The sequence below is a fragment of the Solanum verrucosum genome, unplaced genomic scaffold (genome assembly GCF_900185275.1).
Source record: "Solanum verrucosum unplaced genomic scaffold, falcon-dt-bn FXZP01000435.1, whole genome shotgun sequence".
Lineage (NCBI taxonomy): Eukaryota > Viridiplantae > Streptophyta > Magnoliopsida > Solanales > Solanaceae > Solanum > Solanum verrucosum.
In genome coordinates, this window is record NW_026020465.1 from 349,186 (window position 1) to 374,038 (window position 24,853).

General features: G+C 35.6%; 1 protein-coding gene across 3 annotated transcripts; it reads right to left on the bottom strand.

Annotated features, from left to right (window-relative positions):
• Positions 1-6,378: 6,378 nt before the first annotated feature.
• On the bottom strand, positions 6,379-15,566 carry LOC125808945 (uncharacterized). 3 transcript variants are annotated; one of them, XM_049488626.1, is made up of 4 exons: positions 14,889-15,566; positions 8,914-9,000; positions 7,247-8,834; positions 6,379-6,445 (listed from the first exon to the last, which is right to left on the bottom strand). In XM_049488626.1, exons 1-4 carry the CDS (start codon positions 15,246-15,248, stop codon positions 6,399-6,401), a joined length of 2,082 nt encoding a protein of 693 aa, XP_049344583.1. In that variant the 5' UTR covers positions 15,249-15,566; the 3' UTR covers positions 6,379-6,398. The 3 variants fall into 3 exon arrangements, with proteins under 3 accessions (XP_049344583.1, XP_049344582.1, XP_049344580.1); XM_049488625.1 differs by lacking the exon at positions 6,379-6,445 and adding an exon at positions 6,714-7,141; XM_049488623.1 differs by lacking the exon at positions 6,379-6,445 and having other exon boundaries at positions 6,714-8,834.
• Positions 15,567-24,853: the final 9,287 nt, after the last annotated feature.

Consider the following 24,853-nt stretch of genomic DNA (forward strand, 5'->3'; position numbering starts at 1 on the left):
ATCTAAATCAAGATGAGTCAAAAATGTAAATTTAGCCTTAAAAGTTATGTTTAAATAAAATTTATTATAATTATTATTTTTATTTTAAAAGTTTTTATATTTTAGTTAGATATTGCGTAATTTGATTTTAATTTTAATTTTGTACAACAAATCATTGAAAGAAAACGTATTTACACAAATTATCAAAATTATTCTAAAAGTGTTGAAAAGTAAATTAAGTTTTCACTTTATTGAACATGCCAATTAGAATATCATTTTTTATTTATATAATAATTCGTATTAATTTTAATTATAAACACATGTTAAAATCACCAACATTATAATGATTGTTACCTTTCGAAGACGACATTCAAAATTAAACAATATTTTTTAAACTTTAACATCTTGAAGGTGAGCCAAGTAGGCCAAACAACCATTCCCCACTAGACTTGTAGCTCTAATAAAATATATAATTTTTGTTGGCTTAGGCCTGTACACACCTTCCCACTCTAATTTTTCTCTACCCGAGATTTCTAAAGTTATAGTTCCTTGAGTTTTTGAAGCTAAGTCTTAAGTTCTCCCAACTCAATTAGAGTCATGAGATATGAGGAATAGAGATTGGAAGAGTGATTGATTCCAACTCAATGAAAAAATCTATATCTCTATCTGATAGCGTACCAGGTAAATCAGTAGAAAATACCTCCTGAAATTATGAAAATATAGGGATTAATGCGAAAGAAGGGACTCCGCATTAACATCCCGAAAATGAGCCAAGTAGACCAAACAATCCTTCCCCATTAACCTTCTAGCCAGAATAAAAGATATATTTTTTGTTGGCATAGGCATGTACACACCTTTCCACTCTAACTTATCCTTATCCGAAATTTCTGGAGTTACAATCTTAGCATTACAATTTAGCACAACAAAATATAGTGACAACCAAGTCATACCTAAGATCACATCGAAGTCTAACATATCAAATATTATCATATCTACCCAAGTTTGATAACCCACAAACATCACAAAACAAGAAAGGTACACATGAATTACTATCATAAAACTCTCCAATCGGGGTAGAAACATGAATAGGGGCATCAATAGTATCACACATTGAGTCAAGTCCCGAAGAAAACTTAACAGGTACATAAGAATATGTAAAATACGGGTCAAATAGCACATAAGACATTCGGTCATAGACAAGAATATTACCTATTATTACGGCGTCAAATACCTCAGCCTAATTTCAAAAAGGCGTAACATGGAGCTCTATTATCATTCTGAAAAACTCATCTACCTGATTGCACCGCTGCCTGCCTTGCTGAAGTCATATGCACATATAAGACCTAAAAGTACTGTTTAGTCCCTTTACATAAAGATGAATACTCTTCTCCTTGGTGTTCACAAACTGAGTAACATAGCGGGACAAGGTATGAAACTTGTGTGCACAAACTAAGTAACGTAGTGGGACAAGGTATGGAACTTAGTCTCATATGTTGCTACAAACATGTTACCCTGCTCAAGAGCCATGTATTCATCTTTCTTACGATCTCGCAGAGTGTGGGGTACATACTTCTCCAAAATAAGAGCATGAAACTGAGTCCAGGTCAATAGAGGTAGAATAGGTAAACGACATTCTACGTAGGCCTTCCACCACTACTTAGCCTCTCACTATAATGGGAATGTGATAACCTTAACCCCATGTTGTTGCACAATGCCCAACTTATGAAACCTCTCATAGCAATTCAAAATGAACTTAAATGCATCCTCACTCTCTGTACCTTGGAACACTGGAGGCTTCAATTTCTAAAACTTAGTCTGCATTTTAAGTTATGTTTCAACCATCGCAAGACCTAGCAACGGATGGAATAACACATCAGTGTTCGAAGCTTCATCCATCTTAGGAACAATAGTAGCAATATGATAAATACCCGGGGCCTTAGTAGATGAGAGTGGCTCTAGTACCTTCCAACCCACTCAGAAAATTTAACATTTGTTGAAACCATCCAAAATCCATAGGGGGAAAACCAGCAAACCCAGCCTACGATCTTACCTTTGTCTCAACTTCCTCTTTAAACTCTATCTCAACCGTTTATTCGACATGATCCAGGAGTGGAGGAGGGGACACCTGCCTTGGCCCATTTGCTGCCTTTCTACACCTGGTGGGTGTTGTTCTCCATCTTCCCCTGTCTCTACCTCTGACTCTATCGCATCCTCCAACCAACTACCAACCAATTTGTAACCAAGCAAAAAACTAAAACACCTAAGCTAACAGTTTAAAACAATAAAAGAATAATTTTCCATAAGCAAAATCCATTATCATAAAATAACTTTGCAAAAATAATCTCCCTAAAAACTGAAAGTCGTGTACCAAAACTCTAAGTATATAGGGGGATGCAACCCTAAATAAGGAAAAACATAAGTCTAAAGATATTAAGTCCAAACAAATGAACTAAGAATATATGAGGAATTTGGGGCAACCCAGAAGAAGTAGCTCACCCTTTGATTCAGATATCGCGTGTCTCACAATGGAGGTCTCGTAATAGCCGTCTGAATATGTCATGTACTCAACAAAGAAAGAACAAATACAGTATCACTACACAACTACAATGTATTGGTATGATCACCGGTTAGTTCCACATATATGAATGTAAACACATAACTAAATAATAGTAATTACAATACAATACATACATTAGTCCAATCAACAATTCAACTAAACTCTCAGTTACCTTCCTTAATAAATATATTTAATGAAACATGTCTCACATGATCACAAACATGTCCGGTTCACTCAAGGAATCAACATACAAGAGAATAACCAACACACACCAAGTGTAGTGCCCGATCCAACCATTACTAACTTGTACCGAAATGGTACATGAGACAACTAATATGATATTCCACACCATGTGTGGTACCTGAGCCAATCAATAGTAACTTGTACCTACGTAATATCCGAGCCAACCAACAATCACACACAAACACACACTTGTAAGCCATAAGTAATTTAAATAAGTTCATTGCACAAAATTGACAACATGATACCATTTTATATTCATCTCTTTATGTTTCCCCAACATGCATTATACAAGTATTACTATAGAATCAGTTATCATGAACACATTACATAACTTGGAAAATAAGCAACAATCCTCTAACTTGAATTAAGCCTTGAAAGCTCTAAAGAACTTGAGTTTTCCCCTTATTATGAATTTCGTCTTGTTCTTGATCTAAAAAAATGAACATATTCAATAAACAATGAACTAAAAATACTCAAATTATACTCAAATTTTAAACTCCAAGCCATTCCCATGATCACCACGCTCAAATCAGGGTTTTCCACCATTAATTCAAGTCAAAACTCTCCCCTAAGATAACCACCATTGATTTTAAGGTCCAAAAATCAAATTACTACATTAGGAAAAGTAATTAACTTACCTTTATCGAAGAATTTAATGAAAAACTAAAGAAGACGACTTAGATTGCCCCTTTCTCTTCCCAAAAATGAGTTAGTAGAATCATGACCGCTTTTTAGACTTTTCAAATTCGCGACTTACCCCGCTATAGCAGACCCCAACCGTTATAGAAACTTGCATAGAGACAGAAACTCGTAAATCTTCTCAAAAGTCGTCCCCATTTTGCAATACACTTTCGAACCTTGACGTTCTAAACTAACTCTTTCACGCCAAGTTTGATATTGGGAGTTCTACTTTCTTGAATTCACTTCTGAATAGCTTTACGAACTCCTTAATGTCTTTGCTAATAGAAAAATCAATCCATGCTTAGATATTTTACCCAATACTTTCTTGAATTTCCCTAGACTTTACCTTGCTCATATTTCGTTTAAAATTGTCATAGCCAAGTTTGATATTGGGAGTTCTACTTTCTTGAATTCACTTCTGAATAGCGTTACGAACTCCTTAATGTCTTTGCTAATAGAAAATCAATCCAAGCTTAGATATTTTACCCAATACTTTCTTGAATTTCCCTAGACTTCACCTTGCTCAGATTTCGTTTAAATTGGCATAGCCAAAAAATTTTAAGTTACAACTCAAAAAGTTTTCTTACACAATTCTTTAACCGTTGACCTACCTATAAGGACCGGAAGGGGTCGTTACAATCTCAAGATAAGTTTTCTTTTGTTTTTAGCACATCATTGTTTGAAATTCCTTTCAAGAAGTTGAAAGTTTATCTACTATGCCACAAATAATAAGTTTATCTCAAATTTTAATCTCTTTGGTCCTGAACTCTCCAACAATCATTGTAAAGTCTTGAGCTTGATCTACCTTTGATTTGTTGTCCAACATTTGAAAATAAAAATATTTGCTAGTAGCATATTTTTTCGCTCCAACCTCTTCGATATCATACTTACTCAACAATCATATTCAAGTTTTCTTTGCACTAGAGTAATTTCTATCACAATAATCATAAAAATAATCAGATAGAAAATTAAAAATATAATATCGACACTTATAGGAATTATCATCATATTTTTCACCTCTCTTGAAGAGAAATAAGTTCATCATCATTTATGGAGGTGTTTTCTACCTTATTAGGATTCTTCTCAACTAGCACATAAGAAACATTGAAAAGACTTAAGTTGAAAAGTGTTTTACTCATTCATCTCTTGAAATAAGTACTATTGAATCAAAATGGCTTGCTGAGAACTCCTATCTTAACATTCTCGAATTTTTCAATTGTTTCCAGGAATCTCCTAAAAATTGTTGATGAAACTACAAATTACAATTGAAAAAATGAAGAAAATGAATCTTCGGGTTGAAGCGCAGATATTTCATTTTTTTTAAGGAGATTAAGTCCACCTAATAAATATTTTCACCGATTCAACAATTTATCCTCTTGACTTGTTCTCTCCAGGATACAATGATATAATAACAATGTATAATTCAACAAACTTTAATGAAAGATTGGGAAGCCCAAGTACTTCTCAAAGTATTACATACTTCAATATTTAGAGAAGACGACTTCAGTTCTGCTATGATTAATTTTCTGCCAAAAGTTAGCATTGAACTTGTTCAGGGTGTTAATAATGGTAATGCAATTCCTAGGATTAGCTCTAAAGAATAAGGGGAGATCATCGGCAAAGAAAAGGTGGGAGATCCTTGGGCCATTGATGGTAACATTATTGATTAGTGTTCAATTCTTAGTTCAAACCTCAAGGTCAATATTTTTGGAAAGCCTCTCAATACACATAATGAAGAGATATGACGACATGGGGTCGCCCTGTCTAATGTTGAAGATTGTAAAGTCAATTTTTTCCCCTTGAATCCACATTTCTTCCATGTTATTTAAGTAGTTATATCATGTTATCATTCTTGATTAACATTCTTTGTTGACCAAATCAACTTAACATGTTCAATGATATATGGAACAAAATAATGTTTTTGAACTAAGGTCCCAAGCTCTTGAAGTTGCTTTACACATACTATGAACTTTTGACTTTATTAAGTCGATTATGAATTGATCTGTTAAAATTTTACTTAAAATGGAAGAAATATGTGTTGGGAAAATCATTTATAAAGAAGTGAAATACACATATCATTGTACATATTTATGCCTCATGGGCCTTCTACCTCCACGCAACATTCCTCTGTCAAGCTTTCGCCCATTGCGAAAAATATCCCATCACTGCCTCCCGCATGAATCAAAATAACTAAAAAAATAATTCACATGTATCAAATTAAACTTTGACTATTTAGTTTTATCGGTTGAGATGATATCCAATGACTGACCTCAACAAACAAACCCACATACAATGATTCACATTGATCATTCATATAAATTTGCAAGTTATTATTTCATTGGTATAATGTATTATTCAAAATCATTGTTCGACTAATATAAATATTAGTTTACATAAATAGGTACTACGCGCACATGTTGACAAATTAATATATAAGAGAAGTAAATGCTAAATTTTGATTGTTTCTTCTGTAAGCTTGATTTATTTGATTCTCTAATAGAAGATTTTATCTTAGTCTATTAAAAATATTACTTTATATGACATTTTTCATCGAAGATATTTATCGATCATATAACTAGAAAATTATATGTGACAGTAGGAAATCAATTCCTCCATGCACTATACTTAGAAAATTATTACCAAAATAGAAAGGCCACGCACCCCTTGACCAAAGTCTAACCTAACTACTTTATCCTTTCCTTCCCCACCTCTTTTTGTTCCATAATCTGTTGACTAGATATATAACCTTCCATAATCTTACATTGATAAATCATGCTACCAAGAGCCTTTTATTTCCAAAGTACAGTTTCTAACCAACCAAGCATTGTTTCTCTATTAACTATAGTATGAGTCAACTTGCAAATGATAGCTGTTATCTCCCATCAGCACAATCACCGTGTAATTTTGCCCAGCAAGACAGACAGCAGGCAAGAATCACCTATCCACCATTGTTGTTGTCCAGCAGATACAAGGTTAATTTCTCAACTGTTACAAAACTAGTCATCAATAAAACCATTGAGGTCCAGGTAAAGCACTGATATCCATTTAAAAAATTTCTAAATCATATCTCGACTAGTCCATTTTCAAGTGAGAACAGTTGCTGTTAAGATAGATTTACATAAGAAATTAGCACCAAGTACAGGTGAATTTCTTAACTGTTGCAAAACTGGTAGCCCATAAAACCAATGAGTTCCAGGCCACAGATATTCATAAAATTTGACAATTGTAGATCACATCTCTTCACTAGAATCAGTTTTCGAGAAATAAGCTGTCATTTAGATAGCATAACATAAAAGATTAGTAACATTTACAGGTGAATGGAATTTGTTTGTGTTTCAGAAACAAAGGCAGTTTACACCCGAAGAAAACTTAACCTGTTAACCCTAACTCTTTAACCATATGTACCTTGCTACCCTTTAAAGGGGAGAAGCATTCCTAATTTTGTTTTTAAAAGAAAAAACTTTGAAGAAACCAGAAGTCCATGTTTCGTCAAGGATGCCACCAACATTTAGAAGTCAACAAAAAATCCAGAATCTATGGGAGGAGCTTCAGGGGACAATATGTTAAATCCTGTTGAAACTGGGGTGTCTGAAGGTGCAGAAACTAACCAATCAGCATACTGAATGTCCAAATCGGTTATGTTTTCCATTAACTGAGGATGTCTACTTACCTCCGGTGTCTCTCCAGGTTTAGGATTATATACATTACCCGAACTATTAGTTTGGCTAACATGTGTCTCCCAACCAAAGTCAAAATCTTCGAAACTTGGAATTAAAGTATTTTCACCTTGATATCCATGCTGGGAAATATTTTTGCTATCAAATGATGATGATGAAATATGCTGTCCACATAGTTCAGGTTGGCAAGAGAAAGTGTTCTCACACCTGCTTCCAAAAGTGTTTTCCATTGTAGCAGGGCAAGGTAAATCGCCACTGCAGGGAACTGAAATGTTTGGTGAGGTTCCATGATCTGGCTGATTGGACAACTGGGAGACAGGGGTAGTTGAATTTCCAAGAGCGGTGACTGCATTTGTCGGGGAGGCCAGTAGATACTGGGAAGCAGCGGTATTTACAGAAGTGTTTCCTCCTTCAGGATGGAAGGCTACTGAAGATAGCAGAGGCAAACTGTTAGCAGAGTTTCCGTCTGCATACTGTTGAGAGAACATTTGGGCTTCAGATGACAGTGGGTTGTTATACATATTACCCACCTGTGACTGGGAGGATACTGAATTTTCACAGGAAACAAGACTTTCAAATTCACTTAGAACACTAGGAAGTGTAGACAAGTGAGGTTGAGAAGGTGATGAATTAGCATATGGCAGAAGGAATGTTGGAGCTTCCGAAGACGCCGAATTTGCACAAGCACTGACCTGTGGCTGAGAGGGAATCTGAGGTTCCATTGGTGCATAATTTGTAGATGCACCCACAAACCTAGGCTGCCTAGGTAACCGAGGTTGGAAAGAAACAGCATTAACACCAACTACGCCAGCACTGGGCTGGGAAAGGATCTCAGGCTCCGTTGGTGCATAATTTGCAGGTGCACCCACAAGAGCAGGCTGCCGAGGTAGTTGATGTTGGGAAGAAACAGCATTAACACCACGTATCCCAGCATGGGGCTGAGCGGGTATCTGAGGTCTCATTGGTGCATAATTTGCAGGCACACCCACAAAACCAGGTTGCCTCTGTAGTGGAGGTTGGTAAGGAACAGCCCTAGCACCAAGTATGCCAGCATTGTGCTGGGAGGAAGCAATATACTTATTGGAGCCTACAGGCCGTGAGGCAGAAGGCACCTGCCACCTAGCCGCTGAAGAATGAGTTCTACCAAATTGAGGCACAGAACAAGTGTTTGGTGAATTGTATCCAGATCTATCAGTTGCAAACGCCTGTCCAGATGACCCTGCCCTTTTGAATGCTGTTCGGGGAGTAAAAAACTGGGGACCCATGTGACTAACACTGTGCCTTCTGTCCCCTGGATTAACATTAATGCTTGCATTGCGCAACTGTTGAGAGACAACATGGCTATGAAATTTGTCTCTAAGAGCAGTGGACTGCTGTCTAGTTGAATTTGGTAACCCAGGACTGCTTGACATGGAACAAGGACGAATCGGGGCTTGTCTAGACATTTGGTTATGTGGAGGATAATTGGGTACTCTCTGAATAAAACCTGGAGCTTGGTTAGCTACAGGTGGGGGGACAGATACTGAAGTACCACGGCATGGAGTGACCAGTGGAAGCACTTTATCACTTTTCCTTGTGTTTTGTCTCTGTGCTTTCCAAAACTTGTCCTTGTCAGTGGCATGACAATGGGCTGTGCTGGAAATGCCAGTGCCCCAGTAGACACATGGAGCAATTGTGTCACAAACATAACAATGGCACTGAAATTAAGAGAATAGTGATCAAGACTAACAAATTTTCACTCAAACTAAATGGAATTCAAATGAAGGATAAAATTACCTGATCACAATGCCGTTCATGGGGAGTAGAACCAAAGGGAAATTTAGCACAAAGATGTCGTGAATGGGGATAATCTCTGCAGGCAATCTGCAAAAAGGAAGACAAGCAGAAGAAATCAACATCAAAAGACCACCTTCAAACTCCCAAGTGAGATTCGTAAATTACACCGTACAATTATAATCATTGTAATAATAAATTAGTGTGAGAAAATGTACAATAACAGACGAGGGGAATTCTCCATTCAACACTTCTTACTCCACAAAAATTGCAATGCCACTGATATTAAGTGCATTCACCATTAAAAACTCATCAATGTGTCTTAGTGCATGCTCATAGTGGACCAATCTAGCCCCTATCACGTGCAAAGATCATGCAGGAGAACTATAGCAAAGCAGCTATTTCACTACCAACCACAAGTTAAGCAAGTTCGACATAGGACTAGGTAACAAATGACTTGTGTATTTTTTTGTAAGGTAAAATTTTATATAAGTATCAGCATCAAGAGTATGCTATACATCAAAATAGTTCTCACAGGTTGTGTAGAGAACTAATCAAGTCAATCATGGCTGATTCAGAGAATCATGTACATTTGCCATTTTGCTCCAAAAAGATAACAAGGAAATACAATGAGACTTGAGACTAATTTACATTCTCCTTTTTGTCTTCAATAATTCTTGAGTTTCTCTCTCTCCAGATAACCCACCAAATTGTTGCAGGAATTGCATTCCAGAGTCTTGAATTTATGCCACTCAGCCCCCTCTTGTGCCAACTTTGTAGAAGATCCTATGCATCTCTAGGCATTGTCCATTTTTGGCCCAAGGTGACAAAAAAATATGTCCCACAATTGAGCAATTATGTTGCAATGCAGAAATAGATGGTTAGTGTCCTCTGGTTGCTCTTCACATAATGCTCTACAGCAAATGTGCATTCCTCTTCTTTGCAAATTCCACTGTGTGAGACATGCATTTTTGCATACTAACCAAATAAAGATCTGAACTTTGTAAGGGGCATGGCTTTTCCAAACTTTTTTCCAAGGCCCAAACTGATGTTGCATTGTGTGGATTGAGCAGAAGGGTGTAGCATGATTTGACTGTAAGGATCCCATCTTTCTTTCCCTTCCAACATATGCTGTCTTTATTGTTTGTAGACATATAAATAGTTCTTATATGCATCGTTCCCTTAATTACATGGGTTATCTTACTACGATAAAAGTGCAGGTAATCTCATCTCCAAAATCGATAAATTGCCCCCAGGAGGAAGGGATGTAAACTTACCTTCACAAATTCACTACTACCTTGTTGGAAATGTCCTCTGTAGTACAAGGGCTAATGAGAACCAAAGAAAATAAAAAATAAAAAAAAATATATATACACACACATTGTATGGCGGCGGGGGGATAACTTATCCATCAAATCACACAACTCCATGGAATGCTCTGACACACAGCTGTCTAGCTAATGTAATAGGCAGACTACTATCACTCAGTCAGTTTCACCTCCTAAGAGAACATTACATGGAATTGGTGCAGTTAAAGTCAACCAAACTTCAATGTTTGACCTTCTGTAACAAACATAGCTTACAGCATGGACACATGCAGAGAGAGAAAAGAGAAGTTAGGCAAGAGTGGGCATTACCCTAAATGATGTAACTTAACTATCAATTTCCTCATTACAAGGGGTGGAATTTTGCAAGACGCTGTATTGAAATCCAAGTGTACTAGGGTTCAACCAGAAAGATTATGACATGTTCACACACATCAAAGCATAATGATCATGTAAGGGTGCAGTTTAATTCATGTATGTCATTTAGGCAGTCACTGCCAACATATAAATGGAAGAAGCAACATGATAGACTTTTCACGGTGATATGTTACTTATCAGTCCATTCTTATCTTGTCTCTCTGAAAAATAAAGCTCACAGTCACTGAGGCTTGATCTACCCCATTGTGGAGACTTCTGACCTGGCTTCCCAGATAAATGATAGAAATTTCTTGTCGAGGTAGAGGACCTCGCCCTCAAGGGAATCCATTTAACTGCAGCCATCTGGTGCTGCAACAGTAATCTGAACAGAAAATCAAAATCCTTTTAAGGGATCAGACCATCATGATTTATAGTGTTGATTATAATAAGTTCCTAAGGAGTCATCTATCGTCTATGTGGCACAATCAGATCAACTCTTGTCTCCTGCCTCACCAACTCTTTCACTCATGCCAACTAGATTTTTTATTCAGAAGCCTATAACCCTAAAATCAATAAACTTATACAAGGCTTCTATTGTTCTATTGACTTGGCAATAAATATGCTCTTGTACAGAAACGAGGAATGACATGAGGCGTGAGTGACAAGGTCATTACTATCTCTCTGCTAGTTCATCTTTAAATACATGCACTGCCGACTGATACTCACTCCTCCACTGATCTGATAATCGAGAACATGTGGATCTTTCAAACTTCAGTAGATGATCCCTTCTCTTCTTTCGAGCTGTGTCTACTTGAAGGTGAAAAAAAACACATCCACTTCTCCACTGATCCGATAATCGAGAACATGTGGATCTTTAAACTTCAGTGGATGATCCCTTCTCTTCTTTCGACCCGTGTCTACTTGAAGGTGAAAAAAATACATCCTCTCCGAGTTGAGTTAATAATCATGCGTATCCATTTGAACTTGTTCATATAAATGAATGAGTTCTGGTCAGGTTACCGGCAGCATAAACTCTCAGTACATTGTAACCTTTACCAATGACTAATTTTGCTAGAATAAAATACTTCTTGAGAAATGCTTAATTCCACATCTTCCACCGTAATCCACAACAAAATAGATAGCAGAGCACACAAACGATCACTTGATTGTAACAACAGCACTCTACTATTTCATCAAATGTTCTAATTTCAGGTAACTTACTGCATTAATCAACCGAATGTCTTCTTTAGCCATACAGGATTAGGCCTCTTTTTCTCTCCTTCATCATAGAGTCTAGATACATGTTTTTATGATATAAGCCAGAGAAGGACAAACTCATTGCTAGATCAATTAAACATGTTTTCCTTTGGTATTCTGGACTTCAAAAAGGGTACAAATGTTATTTTCCACAGGAGCAGTTGTATTTTGTAAGCTCAAATCTCTTTCCATGTTTGAGGGTGGCAAGTACAACGTTTTCGGAGATGAGAGAGTATGATTTAGAATTTGGAGAGTGAAAGGTTTGGATTTTTCTTGGGAAACTCAAGATTTGGAGAGTATTTGGACAGACATTTAATAGTGACTTGATATTTTTGAAAAGGAGTGGATTAGCCCTTCCTGAACAAAGCAACACAATCACACAAAGCAGTTATAACACGTAGCACATAAATAGTTATATAGCGCGTCCCAAGCAGGTATGTGGCCTTTTTTTGCCAAGGGGGCCGCCTACCGATTTGAAAGACGTATGTGCCGTATTTAGACCATTCCATTGCCCAAAAATATAAGCTTCATATATCTAATCAAAACGCTCCTTCAAGGAGTACACAAAGCGAAATGAAATAGGGGGCACATTTAGGGAAAGGGAAATGCATAAAGCAACAGGCCCACATAGGGGCAAATATAGGTTAGTACGTAAAAAGGAATACATAAAAGCAAACTCATGCAAAGGAGAAAACTATTGAAATGGTCAGGATGGCCCCTACGTAGGATAGTGCTAGTACTAAAGGTAAGAAAGTAGGTACAAGTACTACCACCAAGCCTATCCCTCAGAAAAGGAAGAGGACACTCAACTAGCGGCTAATCTTCTACCCTACTCTACAACCTCCAAATCCTCTTGTCTATAGACAACAAAACAATGACTAGAAAATTCAAGAAAAAAATCAAATTAGCAACCATACTAATCCCTAATTGCTTGTAAGAATACAGAAGCAACCAACTAGAAAGAATCATGTTGGCTAATCATTTAACCATAACCCTATTGCCACAATTGTAAAGATATGGATTTTGAGGGAAAAGCCTTAACCAATATAAATAAAAGATGCATCTCACTTGAGCTATGCCTTAATAAGAAAGTGCATCCAACAAATCAAGCAGAGGTGGTGTGACAGTGACTTAAGAAAAAATAAATTTACCCCAACATGAAGGGCATGCTCTGACTTGAGAAAAGGTTAAAGAGAGAGAGAATCTAGTAGTGTAACAAGCTAGAGAATGACCAGTGCCTAATGGCCATGAAGAAACATATTTTGAGTCTGAATCAACACAAATCCATTGAAGTAACAAAGAATAAGATTTAAGGGGATACAGAAAGAACACCTCTACGCCTATTATTATGATACCACTAGTTAGCTAATGCAGATAATCATAAAGACAGCTTGACACTTCCATAAAAGAGGGAAAGTGTGGAAAGCCCAGACCCAATGTTGGCTGAATTTGAAAAACAAAATCTACAGGGGAAGATCTTTTTTTCCGCTAATTGTTTATAATTCCAGAATGCATACTAGTTTGACATGTGATTTCTGGTTTCATGCAAATAAATATTATTCTTGAACAAAAGTGAATTGCAATGCAAAAGCAATTTTGACGCTGAGCCCAACTAAAGCCTAGAGAAAAAATGACACAGATGTATCATACAGAAGAAATTGGTGGAAAGCACAGGTAGAATTCAGATTACAAAAGTTCCACCTTTTTTTTGTTTCCCTATCCGTAAAAGGAAAAAAAAAAGACAACAAAGGTCTCAAGTTTACGGCAAAAAAACTAGGTGATCTTCCCATCTATCCAGGCTTGGTGGACGGAGTACCTATGCTAGTGGGAGGTAACAATTACACTGTGGAATTAGTCGAGGTGCGCACAAACTACAAAGTGGTCCAGACATCACGCTTATTAAAAAAAAGACAATTATAAGATAAACTTGGCTGGACAATCCTCCTAGTGAAGACCTAAATGAACAACCAAAGGACCTTTCGAATTTGTACTAAAAAAGAAATACAACTGTAGGTGTAGCTAAGGAGATAAGCCATGTGATAACTAACACAGTGAAGGGTCTTTCTTCCCACCCAGCCTGGCACTCTCCATTGGACCTCTGTAGTGTTGCTTTGTTCTCCAAACTTAAGCCTCAACTTCTCATGCCAAACTCTCTACATATCCCCACCACCACACACACAGTACACAGACATGCCACTCAGGTCCCTTCTGCTTCTCACTTAACCGGCTTTGTTAGAGAAAAACCACACAAATGTATCATACAGAAGAAATGAGTGGAAAGCACAAGTGGTGTTTCAGATTACAAAAGGTCCACCTTTCCACCTTTGATTGTACTTTTTGATGACATGTAGAAGGAGGTTTCTTGTTTAAGATCCTTCTTTTTTATTATTGGTAATTTTTAAATTAAAGGCTTGTTTGGCAGGAGGGATAAGTAATAACAAATCCCAAGATTAATTTTAGGATGAGTTTATCCTATGTCTGGTTGGGATAAACTGGAGAGATAGCTTACCTGGGATTGTAGTGTTACTTTTATCCCACATTGAGGGTGGGATAACAGTCATGGGATAAATGATCCCGGGATAACTTGTTCCCAAATAACGATCCCTAAGATCTTTATGAGTTTAGAACCTAGGGAGCTTCAATGGGGTTTTAGATGAAGAGATTTTTTTTCTGTAATTCACAGAATTAAAATAATAGATGATTGTTTGATATCACCAGAACAAGATACCAGCAAATGTTAGAAGATCCTGCCAAGAAATCTAATAGTGAAGTCATAAACTATTTGAAGGAAATGAGCAGAGACTATCATCTCTCTAAAACTCCACATGTTCATAATCTTTCCTCTATTTTTTTGTATATTCATTCCCTTTGCCATTTTGCTAGGTCTTTTTTCACTACTCACTTAAAACTTTCCAGCACAAATCAAGACACTTATTGAAGCAAACAAAACAGACACTAGGTCAATTGGGTAAATATTAAAAAAAGGAGTTATCTCTAACAATAAAAAAAATAAAGGTGTGATCTTGCAAAACTCAGTACCTGACCCTTTTCGCTTACAACAAGCAATTCATCAGAATCATCACCTCTATCATTCTCAACTTCGACAGGCTTATCTGGGTCTTCCTCCAAAACCACACAATCATCATCATCATCGTCAGCATTGGTTAACAACTTCAAATTTTGTTTTGGATTCACAATAACTTCCCCCACCACTACAACATCATCAGAATCAACTTTGCTGCGTCCATCCCCTCCTTCACCCAAAAGTTCCGTTATCCAGTCATAGTCATCGCTCCCTCTTCCACCGCCGCCGCCACCATCGCCACCTCTGTTTTTCACAAAAACCACTTCTTCATCTGAACTTATATCCAATATCACTCTCTCCGGATCATCCATCATTGCGTACGTAACCCAAATTCTCACAATTTCTTGAAATCCCCCAAAATCTTACATACTTTTCTTCGACCAAGAATTTAAAAAAACCCCACAACACTAGGGTTTGTTGAATAGAAAAATTCCGGTGTCAGAGGTGAATAGGGGGCGAAGGAGATGGGTGAATAATGATGATAAATTGAAAATTAAAAGTGATTGAAACCCTAATATACAGAAATTTGGAAGAGAAAGAGAGATTGAATTATGGAGCTTTTTGCTCATTCTCACTCCTTTCAAGTCTCTCTATAGTTTTTTGATTTTTCTGCGTTGAGTCTTTCGGTTGGTTGGTTGAGTCACAAACCAGGTAAATTACGAGATGCTCTTACCGATTCTTTCGCCGTACGAACAATGACAGAGAGAAAAACATTGAAAATATCCTTAAATATATTTTTAGTTTTTTTAATATAAGTGAAATATATTTACAATCTTTTGAATTTTTATTAATATTTTGTTCAAATGGTTGTTACATATTATTTCATAATGTGTCGCATTATATTGTATTGTATTGTTTATTAAACGTAGCGCTTGGATAGACTGTATTATTTTCTATAGTTATGTAATGTCATACTTCAACAATTTAAATAATAAATCTGTAAGAAAAGTAGAGTACGAGGTAGAATTATTATGAAAATGTATAATAAAAGATAAAATAAGATAATTAAATAATAAGTAAAGATAAAATGAGAAGAATATATTAAGGTAATGACACAATCACACCAAATCAATCGTTACGTAAAATGAGACTTTTCGTTGTTACCTAACGATGAATTTAAATAATACAATACAATATTATATAAGTAACAATCAAAACAAACATGTTACTTGAACGAACGATATAATACAGTACAATGGTAACAAACATTCAAACAAGGTTACGCGTTTCATGTTTCTATTAGAGCTTGAATCCACTTACTGTGTCATGTGGTAGGTCGAAGGTGTATTTAAGTTCAATTTAAAGGCCGTCAATAATTTAGGGAAGAAATTAATAATTATTATCAAGCTTAAGGGTGTTTTCAATACTTCTCTCTATTTGTAATAATTTTAGTAAATGTGATAAATTGTTATTTAAATTAAAATATATTTATTTTTTAATATTATGGACAACTAAAAAGACGACCAAAGAAATACTCCACTTCCACTGTCCCATTTATTTTAAGTGTTGTTACTTTTTTTTTTTTAATTTGTCCCAAAAGAATATTATTTTATTATAATTAAAAATAATTTAATTTTAATTTTTTTTAATTAAATAATTTATAACCACTATAATATAAATTATTTACACTTTCAATTTCAATTTATTTTTAAAAATATCATATCAAACTAAACGATACCACAAATGAAAATGGATGGAAATTATTTATTGGCGAAAAGTACTTGTACTTTACTACGTACCATTTATTTAAATCATGGTAGGACCCAAGTAAAAGATATGGGAAATTTCTCCTCAAATGTAACGTTATTTATATTATTTATACGTTGCACTGCTGACGTTAGAAGGTTCCAACTTTTTCTCCAAGTCACAAGAAAAAAAAAAATATATATTAAAAAAAATAAAAAAAAAATCACAAGAGTCCTCAACTGTTAGAGAACCTCCAATAATTCAAATTCAAATAGTGAATATGTTTACTAATTTTATGGTTAATTAATGAGTTTAAAAGTATTTATACAATCAATCAGTTATTAGGTAAATAAATATTTTGATGAAGTAATTACTTGATAATATATATGTATCATAATAAAATAAAATTTTAATAATAATAATGCAATCAAAATGACAAAAGAAAACAAAAGTTAAATAATATTATTTGTAAAAAGTTGTGTAGTGAGATACATATATTAACGAAATTCATCGCTTTGCATCTTCAGAAGTTATGTAATAACATTTAATTCATCATTTTTTTAAAAAATATTATATTTATCTTAACGTTAGTTATTATTTTTAATAATTTTAATATGTTTATTGCTTTATGTGATACACACAAACAACTTAAAATTATAAAGGTTTCATAGAATGTTGATTGAACTTTTATCATTCATTAAAAAAAAATTAATAGACAAAATTATTTATTTGCTATTTTTTGCAAATAATTGTCATTTAATTATTTTCTTAATATTTAAGACTTTAAAATTAATTAAAGCTATAATGTTAAATCTTTGTTCATTTATAATATGTATGAACTCTTACTATTTATTACTTTAAATTGACTAAATCCACTTATTAAATCCTTCTTTATTTGAACTATATTAAAAGTCTTAACTTTGAGACTTTTAAATCGATATGTTTACCTTATATAAATCTTATTTAAATTATGATAAACAATAATTTTTTAGCAAAAGTATTAAAGTAAGAGGTTTTATTTTTTAAAATACAACTTTGTAATCTTTCTACATGAATTTTTTATATTTTAGATAGATATAATATTTGTGTTAATGTCAATTGCTATTTTTTAATAATTTTATTTATTTTTGTATATAGTTTTATTGATTTGCGGCATCTATTCAAAGCACGTACACTAAACTAGTATTATTTTAAAAATATGAAGATATTTAAAAATGTTGATTGAATTTTCTCCCTTCATTAAACTCTACAATAGACAAAATAGGCATTTGCTATTTTTCTCAAATAATTGTTATTTAATTATTATCCTAATATTTAGGATTTTGAAATTAATTAAAATTATAACTATTAAATCTTTACTTATTTGTAATAGGTAAGAAATCCTAATATTTAGTACTTTACATTGACTAAAATTTTATTTCTTACATCTTTCCTTATTAAAACTATATTAGAAGTTCTAATATATAAGGCTTTAAAATTAATGATTCTCACCTTATATAAATCTTACTTAAATCATGGTAAATAAAATAAACCAATTAATTATTTAAAAATATTAAAGAAGGAGGTTCACATTTAATTAGTTAAATCACTTTGTAACCTTTCACAAATTAACATTTTCACTAAAAGAAATTAAAAGAAATAATTTCAAAACTTTCGTATAGGTTTCTCTTCATCCACACTGACATTTTTTGTGATTCAAAATATTACATTTACCTTCTAATTTTAATTTTGTTGTAACAATTTTTTCATTTATATATAAAATATATACATATATAAGATATATAATAAGATTACTTTGTCCTTTTTAATAATAAACCTTTTAAATTAATTTTAGACACACTATTCAATATACAACACAAAAAAATATCTAAATAAGCGTAGTGTCAATTGTATCATTCTACCAAGATGCCTCTATATTGTAGGGCTAGTCATAGTTTGGACCAACATCTAGGTACTTATTAGGAATTAATTTCTCAATAATGCAATTTTGATCTATATTAGTATTAAATAATACAATTTTATAGATGATATAATTTTTATTTATAACTAATGTAATAGATATGTGGTAGTTTTGCGTTTTAACGATAGTAATTGCATTAATTCCTAATTTAGATAGAGGTTCTTCAAGAAACTCTACTTCTTTTGATGTATCTTCAGATTTAGATTTATAGAATTTCGGTTCTTGATTAGATGGTAGATTATTTAATATTTTATTAGTAATTGATTCGACTTCTAAAATGTTAAGTCTATATCTAATATCGTTTATTTCATCGTTTACATGTTATAATTTTGTCTGAATACTCTGTAGTGTTGTTTTAGATTTTGGTTCTTTAGATTTATTTAATACATTTGTCATGTCGAAAGATTTAATAGTTCTGTTATCAGATTGTTTATCAAGAATTAAATCTCTTGAGGCAATTAAATATTTTTTCTTTAAATCAGGGTCTTCAATATGATCTATCATATCAGAGAATGTTTCTTTATTACTACTAGCAATTATATTTATGGAATGGTTTTGCAGGTGCAAATTGCAATACGGCATCCACAAGGATCTGATAATTTGCTAATATCAGAACTATAAGCTATATTTAGCTTATCGTCATCGCTAAAAATTTTACTGGCGGAGGAGTTATTTTCATCTCTTTCTAGAATGGAATATAATTTATTCTTAACCTCTTCTTCTAACTCTAACATATTAATTTTGTCTTTCTTTTTATTAGTGGTTGGGCAATTATTGGCTCGATGTCCTATTTTTTTGCAGTCCCAACACTTGTCAGTGTTGTTTGATTTGAATCTATTTTTACTAGGGTCTTGGTTAATTTTTTTGAATCTCTTTTTGTAGTGACGCGATCTTTCCAATTTATAGTCATTCTTATTGTAACACCCCGGAAACTAGTAGGCTAAACTAGAGCTTGACGTGAGGGTTAGGGTCGTAGATATAACTTCCCGTACTTAAAATGAAGGGTTGAAGGTTAGAATGTCAAAGTACAACTCCTCAAGGACCAACCAAGGGTCCTTGAGGAGGACCCAAAAATCTACCTCAAAACAGTAGACCTACGGAACAGAGTTGCAGACCACCACCCACGGATGACCAGCACGCCCTATGGGTCCACTGATGAGTCCGAGAATTGGACTCATTTAGGGCTTTATTTACAATGATTTATTGTCTTCAAATGCTTACTTATGTAAAACCTTTGATTTCTAGGTATATGGATTGAGGAACAAAGCAAGGACATTGATTTGCAAAAAGGAAAGAAGCAAGCTGAAACAATGAAGAAAAACAAGCCTGGTGATCGCCAAGTCCACTTGGCGAGTCGTTGAATGGCTACTTGACCGCCTAAAGTTCCAATGTGCCAAGCCCTGAAGGAAAGAACCAAGTCGGCAAGAGAAAGGAACAGTCGGTGGATCGCCGAGTGGTTCGCGATGCAGTGTTGGATTGCCCAAAGTTACAGACCTTGAGGATGCTAAAGGCCAAGGCAGAGAGGCAATGGAAATGACCAAATGGTAGATCACCGAGTGGTTCGGCGAGTCCTGACTTACTTCGCCGAGTGACTCTTCACAGCATATTTTTGGCGACTATAAATACATTTTTGAACATTTAGTTTAGTATCAATTACTCTTTAGAAGAGATTTTTATCAAGTTTTGAACTCTGAGACAAGTTTTCTCTAGTTTTCTTTAGCTTTGAAGAATTGAAGTTTTTCACTTTTGAGAAATTGGAAGTGGGTCTTTGAGATTCTTCAACTTGGACTATTGTAAAGACGAAATCAATCTTACCCAGTTGATGGAAACTCAACTTGGTAACAATTTTTATCTTTTTATAATGTCAGCTAAAACCCCAATTCTTGGGGTGTGATTATGGGCTGATTTAGTTTATAGGTATTGCTAATTGTTAGTTTAAAAGGTATTTAGAACTATCATCGAAAAAAATATCTTGTCTACTGATGGAGTCATAGACAGATACTCGGAGATCATGAGTTGCTTGAGGTCTCACAAGATCCAGCTATTCACTTGACCTCATGGCCCTTATGTTTCCAATTGGGTCCAAGATTTCTATTCTGCTTATGGAGCATTAGAGCCACAAAGAAAGAAAAAGGCCGCCAAATTCAAGCCGGTAGACTATGTGGTTGTCAGGGGCAGAAAGGTGAAGTGTGATAGTGATGCTATCAATGCAGTCCTGGAGTGTTCAAAAGAAATTGAGGATGACTGTCAATACATGATCATGACAAAAATACTGGAGAATATGAAAAAGTGGTTGCTTTTCTGATATTTGACGATACTCCTAAGTGGATCGAGGTTGGAGCACCCACTGAAAAAAAGGACCTCTATATAGCAACAAGGTTCTGGTTTAGCTTCATCAGTAGTACTATCATGCCATCTCAGAATGAGTCGATTCTCCGCCACGCGAAAACAACTTGCCTTGGTTGTATCATTGATGGGAGAATGCTTAATTTGGGTATGATTATTGCACATGAGATGGCCATGAGGGTCAAGCAGTGCCAAACCTCCATCTCTTTTCTGGTGTTGATCACTGAGTTGTGCAGATGGGCTCGGGTGCATCAAGATGAGAAGAAGGATGTGGAAGTGATTCCCATATTTTCTACTGACATCTGAAGGATTGAGGCTGAGTACTTGAAGGATGAGGCCGAGAAGAAGACGGCAGCCCCGGTGGATACATCCCCGGTTGTGGATACTGATGCATTGCCTTCAGAGACACATTTGCCTACTCCGACCCTTGGGCCTTTAGGTATACCTAGCACGACCCCTTCCATGATGCCTAGTTCCTCTGTTGTTCCCTTGCCTCTTAGGTCTGGTGCCTCTATTGCTACTATTTTCCGACCTCCACTTACCTAGGCTGCATTACTACAGATGGGGTAGCTAACCCATTCTGCTGATAGGCACGCCTCCAGGCTTGAGGCCACCATTCCTGGCATGATCGATAGGGCCCTTGCTGATGTTGTGACACCCTTGAGTGTGACTATTGATGCCCTTACGGCACGGATAACGGTGTGTGAGCAAGGCCAAGGGGCCATTGGGGAGGTGACGACTCTTTAGGCCGCTATTGCTGAGCTGAGGAAGGATGTGGACCAGCTGAAGTCCATAGATATTCCATGATATTCGGGACTGTGGATATCCCCGATATGCCTGCTGATACAGATGTGCTTTCGGCTACCACCGGAGATGAGGTTCGAGTTGAGGAGATAGCTGTTGCAGAGTCTGAGGCTGAGACTGATAAGTAGTAGCTTGGTGTCGATGAAGAGGCGACCTATGAGGGCCTGAGAGGTTGAAGAGGCAATGATAGATTGAGCCATGCAGATTTCATTGGCAGATACCACCATGGCCGGATCTAGTGTTACTGATACCCTAGGCACTGATGCCCAAGATCAGAGTGTTGCACCGAGCACTGATTCCCTGATAGATGGAGCAACTGCGTAGACATGATCTTTCTTTACCTCTCATCTGTCATCTTTATTGATTTTCAGTATTTTGTTGCATTTGAGGACAACTTGATTTTTATTATGGTGGGGGTGAGGTATTTCCATACCTACCTCTTGTGATTATTACTTTTGTATAAATTGGGTTTTTGTGGTTAAATTGTATTTTGACACTATTTTGTGGATGTTTGAGCTTGTGGATCCTTGTTTTAATTGCAAATGGTTTTGACCCTTCTAAATTTTTTTTTACCACCTCTTGATTGTGTTTGAATGTGGTTGTTCTTGTGCAAATTTGAGTATCGGTTATGATCAATATGGATGACTTGAATAGTGCTCTTAATCGAACAAAAATGAATGTGAGGCTACAATGAGGCCAAATGAAGTTGCATAGACAATATGTGAACTTTTTGCATCTCGTTGTGACTAGCCGGTGAACATTGCACACTAGCAAAAGTGTGGAGTCTTATTTGATATTGGTGCCAATGCCTTGTGTGATGAGCATACCGTGAACCAGGTGTGATGACACCTAGAATTTGCCCCGTTGGTCCGGTTGACTAAGTGATGCAAGCTCTTGAAATGATCTTAGGCAACAATTTTAAAAAGTGAAACAATTTGACATTATACCTCTTTTGTGGCCTACCTTGTGGGTGTGTGAACTTTGTTTGAACACCCTTTTAACCTTATCATTTTCTTGGAAGAAACATGATGTAATTGCAACCCCTCTTTATCCATTTACCTATAATCCTCATGAAGTGTAGTTTATTTGACTAGCCAACTTAGGCCAAGTTGGGGGTGTGGTGAAAAGGGAAAGTAAATTAAGAAGTGTAAAAAAGTCCCCTTTGATCCATGGTTTTGAGAAAGATGGAACCCCTCCATACAAAAAGAAAAAGAAAAGAAGAACGAAAAAGAACAAAAAAGTTGTGAAAGCTGCAAAAGAAATGGGGTGCCCGATATTCCATGAGAAGTGAATAATGGGGTGAATTTTGAGCACGAGTGCAAATGTTGAAGAAAATGAAAGAAAGTGTTGTTCATACCACATTTTATGAGGATAACAGCCACCGAGCCTAAATGACCATACCTTTACACTCAAATCCATTACAAGACTTGAAAAGACCTTTTTGATCTTGAGTGAGTTGAAACGAATGTTTGCTGGAAAATAAGGGCAAACCTATGAGTGAAGTCATGCATGTGTTCATCTTTGTGAGTGTGAGAGTTGTAGGTGATTTCGGAGCTTTAAATTATTGAACAATTGTGTGTGAATATGGGATCATCTTTGTGTGAGGGAATTTGAGTACCTTTGTTGAGCTTGAACTTGCATTTGAAGCAAGTATTGTGAACTTGAGAATCTTTGGTAATGGTGAGTCACAACTTAAATCTTTGAGTGCAGAATTGATCCTTGCATAAGTAAGTTGAGTCTTGTTGTGTGCATTCATGATTGAGTCCTTTGTAGCACCGTTTGAGACATCCTTTTTGAACTGTTGAACTTGAGTTTTACTTGAGTACAAGGAAAAGTTTAAGTTGGGGGTGTTGATGAGTTCGAGATTTGGACTCATTTAGGGCTTTATTTACAATGATTTAGTGTCCTCAAATGCTTATTTTGTGCCAATAATTGATGTAAAACCTTTGATTTCCAGGTATATGGATTGAGGAACAAAGCAAGGACACGGATTTGCAAAAAGGAACGAAGCAAGCTGAACGAATGAAGAAAAACAAGCCTGGTGATCGCCAAGTCCACTTGGCGAGTCGCTGAATGGCTATTTGACCGCCTAAAGTTCTAATGTGCCAAGCCCTGAAGGAAAGAACCAAGTCGGCGAGAGAAATGAGTAGTCGGCGGATCGCCGAGTGGTTCGCGATGTAGTGTTGGATTGCCCAAAGTTACATACCTTGAGGATGCTAAAGGCCAAGGCAGAGAGGCGATGGAAATGACCAAAGGGTAGATCGCCGAGTGGTTCGGCGATCCCGACTTACTTCGCCGAGTGACTCTTCGCAACATATTTTTGGCGACTATAAATACATTTTTGAACATTTAGTTTAGTATCAATTACTCTTTAGAAGAGATTTTTATCAAGTTTTGAACTCTGAGACAAGTTTTCTCTAGTTTTCCTTAGCTTTGAAGAATTAAGTTTTTCACTTTTGAGAAATTGGAAGTGGGTCTTTGAGATTCTTCAACTTGGACCATTGTAAAGACGAAATCAATCTTACCCAGTTGATGGAAACTCAATTTGGTAATAATTTTTATCTTTTTATAATGTCTAGCTAAAACCCCAATTCTTGGGGTGTGATTATGGGTTGATTTAGTTTATGGGTATTGCTAATTGTTAGTTTAAATGCTATTTAAAAGTGAGTTCAATCATTAATTGTGGTTTAATTTAAGAATTGTAGTTGCAAATGCAGTTCTACCCTTGTGTTTGGCTTGCTCGAGAGAGAGGTTTTAAAAGTAAGATTATTGATTGATGGTCTGTGGGTATTGGGTTGTCATGGGTTCAACTCGAGAGAGTGAATCCTAAACCCCTTTCCACACATTCAGCTCGAGAGAGTGAATGGATTAAAGTGTAGGCTGTTCTTAATTTGCATGCTTGATGATGTTCGAGAGAAATCGACTTGATTCGGGGTAAACTATTCGAGAGAAAGTTTACCCCCTCTTCGCAGCACATTTTTGGCTACTATAAATACAATTTTGAACATTTAGTTTAGTATCAATTACTCTTTAGAAGAGATTTTTATCAAGTTTTGAAGTGTGAGACAATCTTTCTCTAGTTTTCCTTAGCTTTGAAGAGTTGAAGTTTTTCACTTTTGAGAA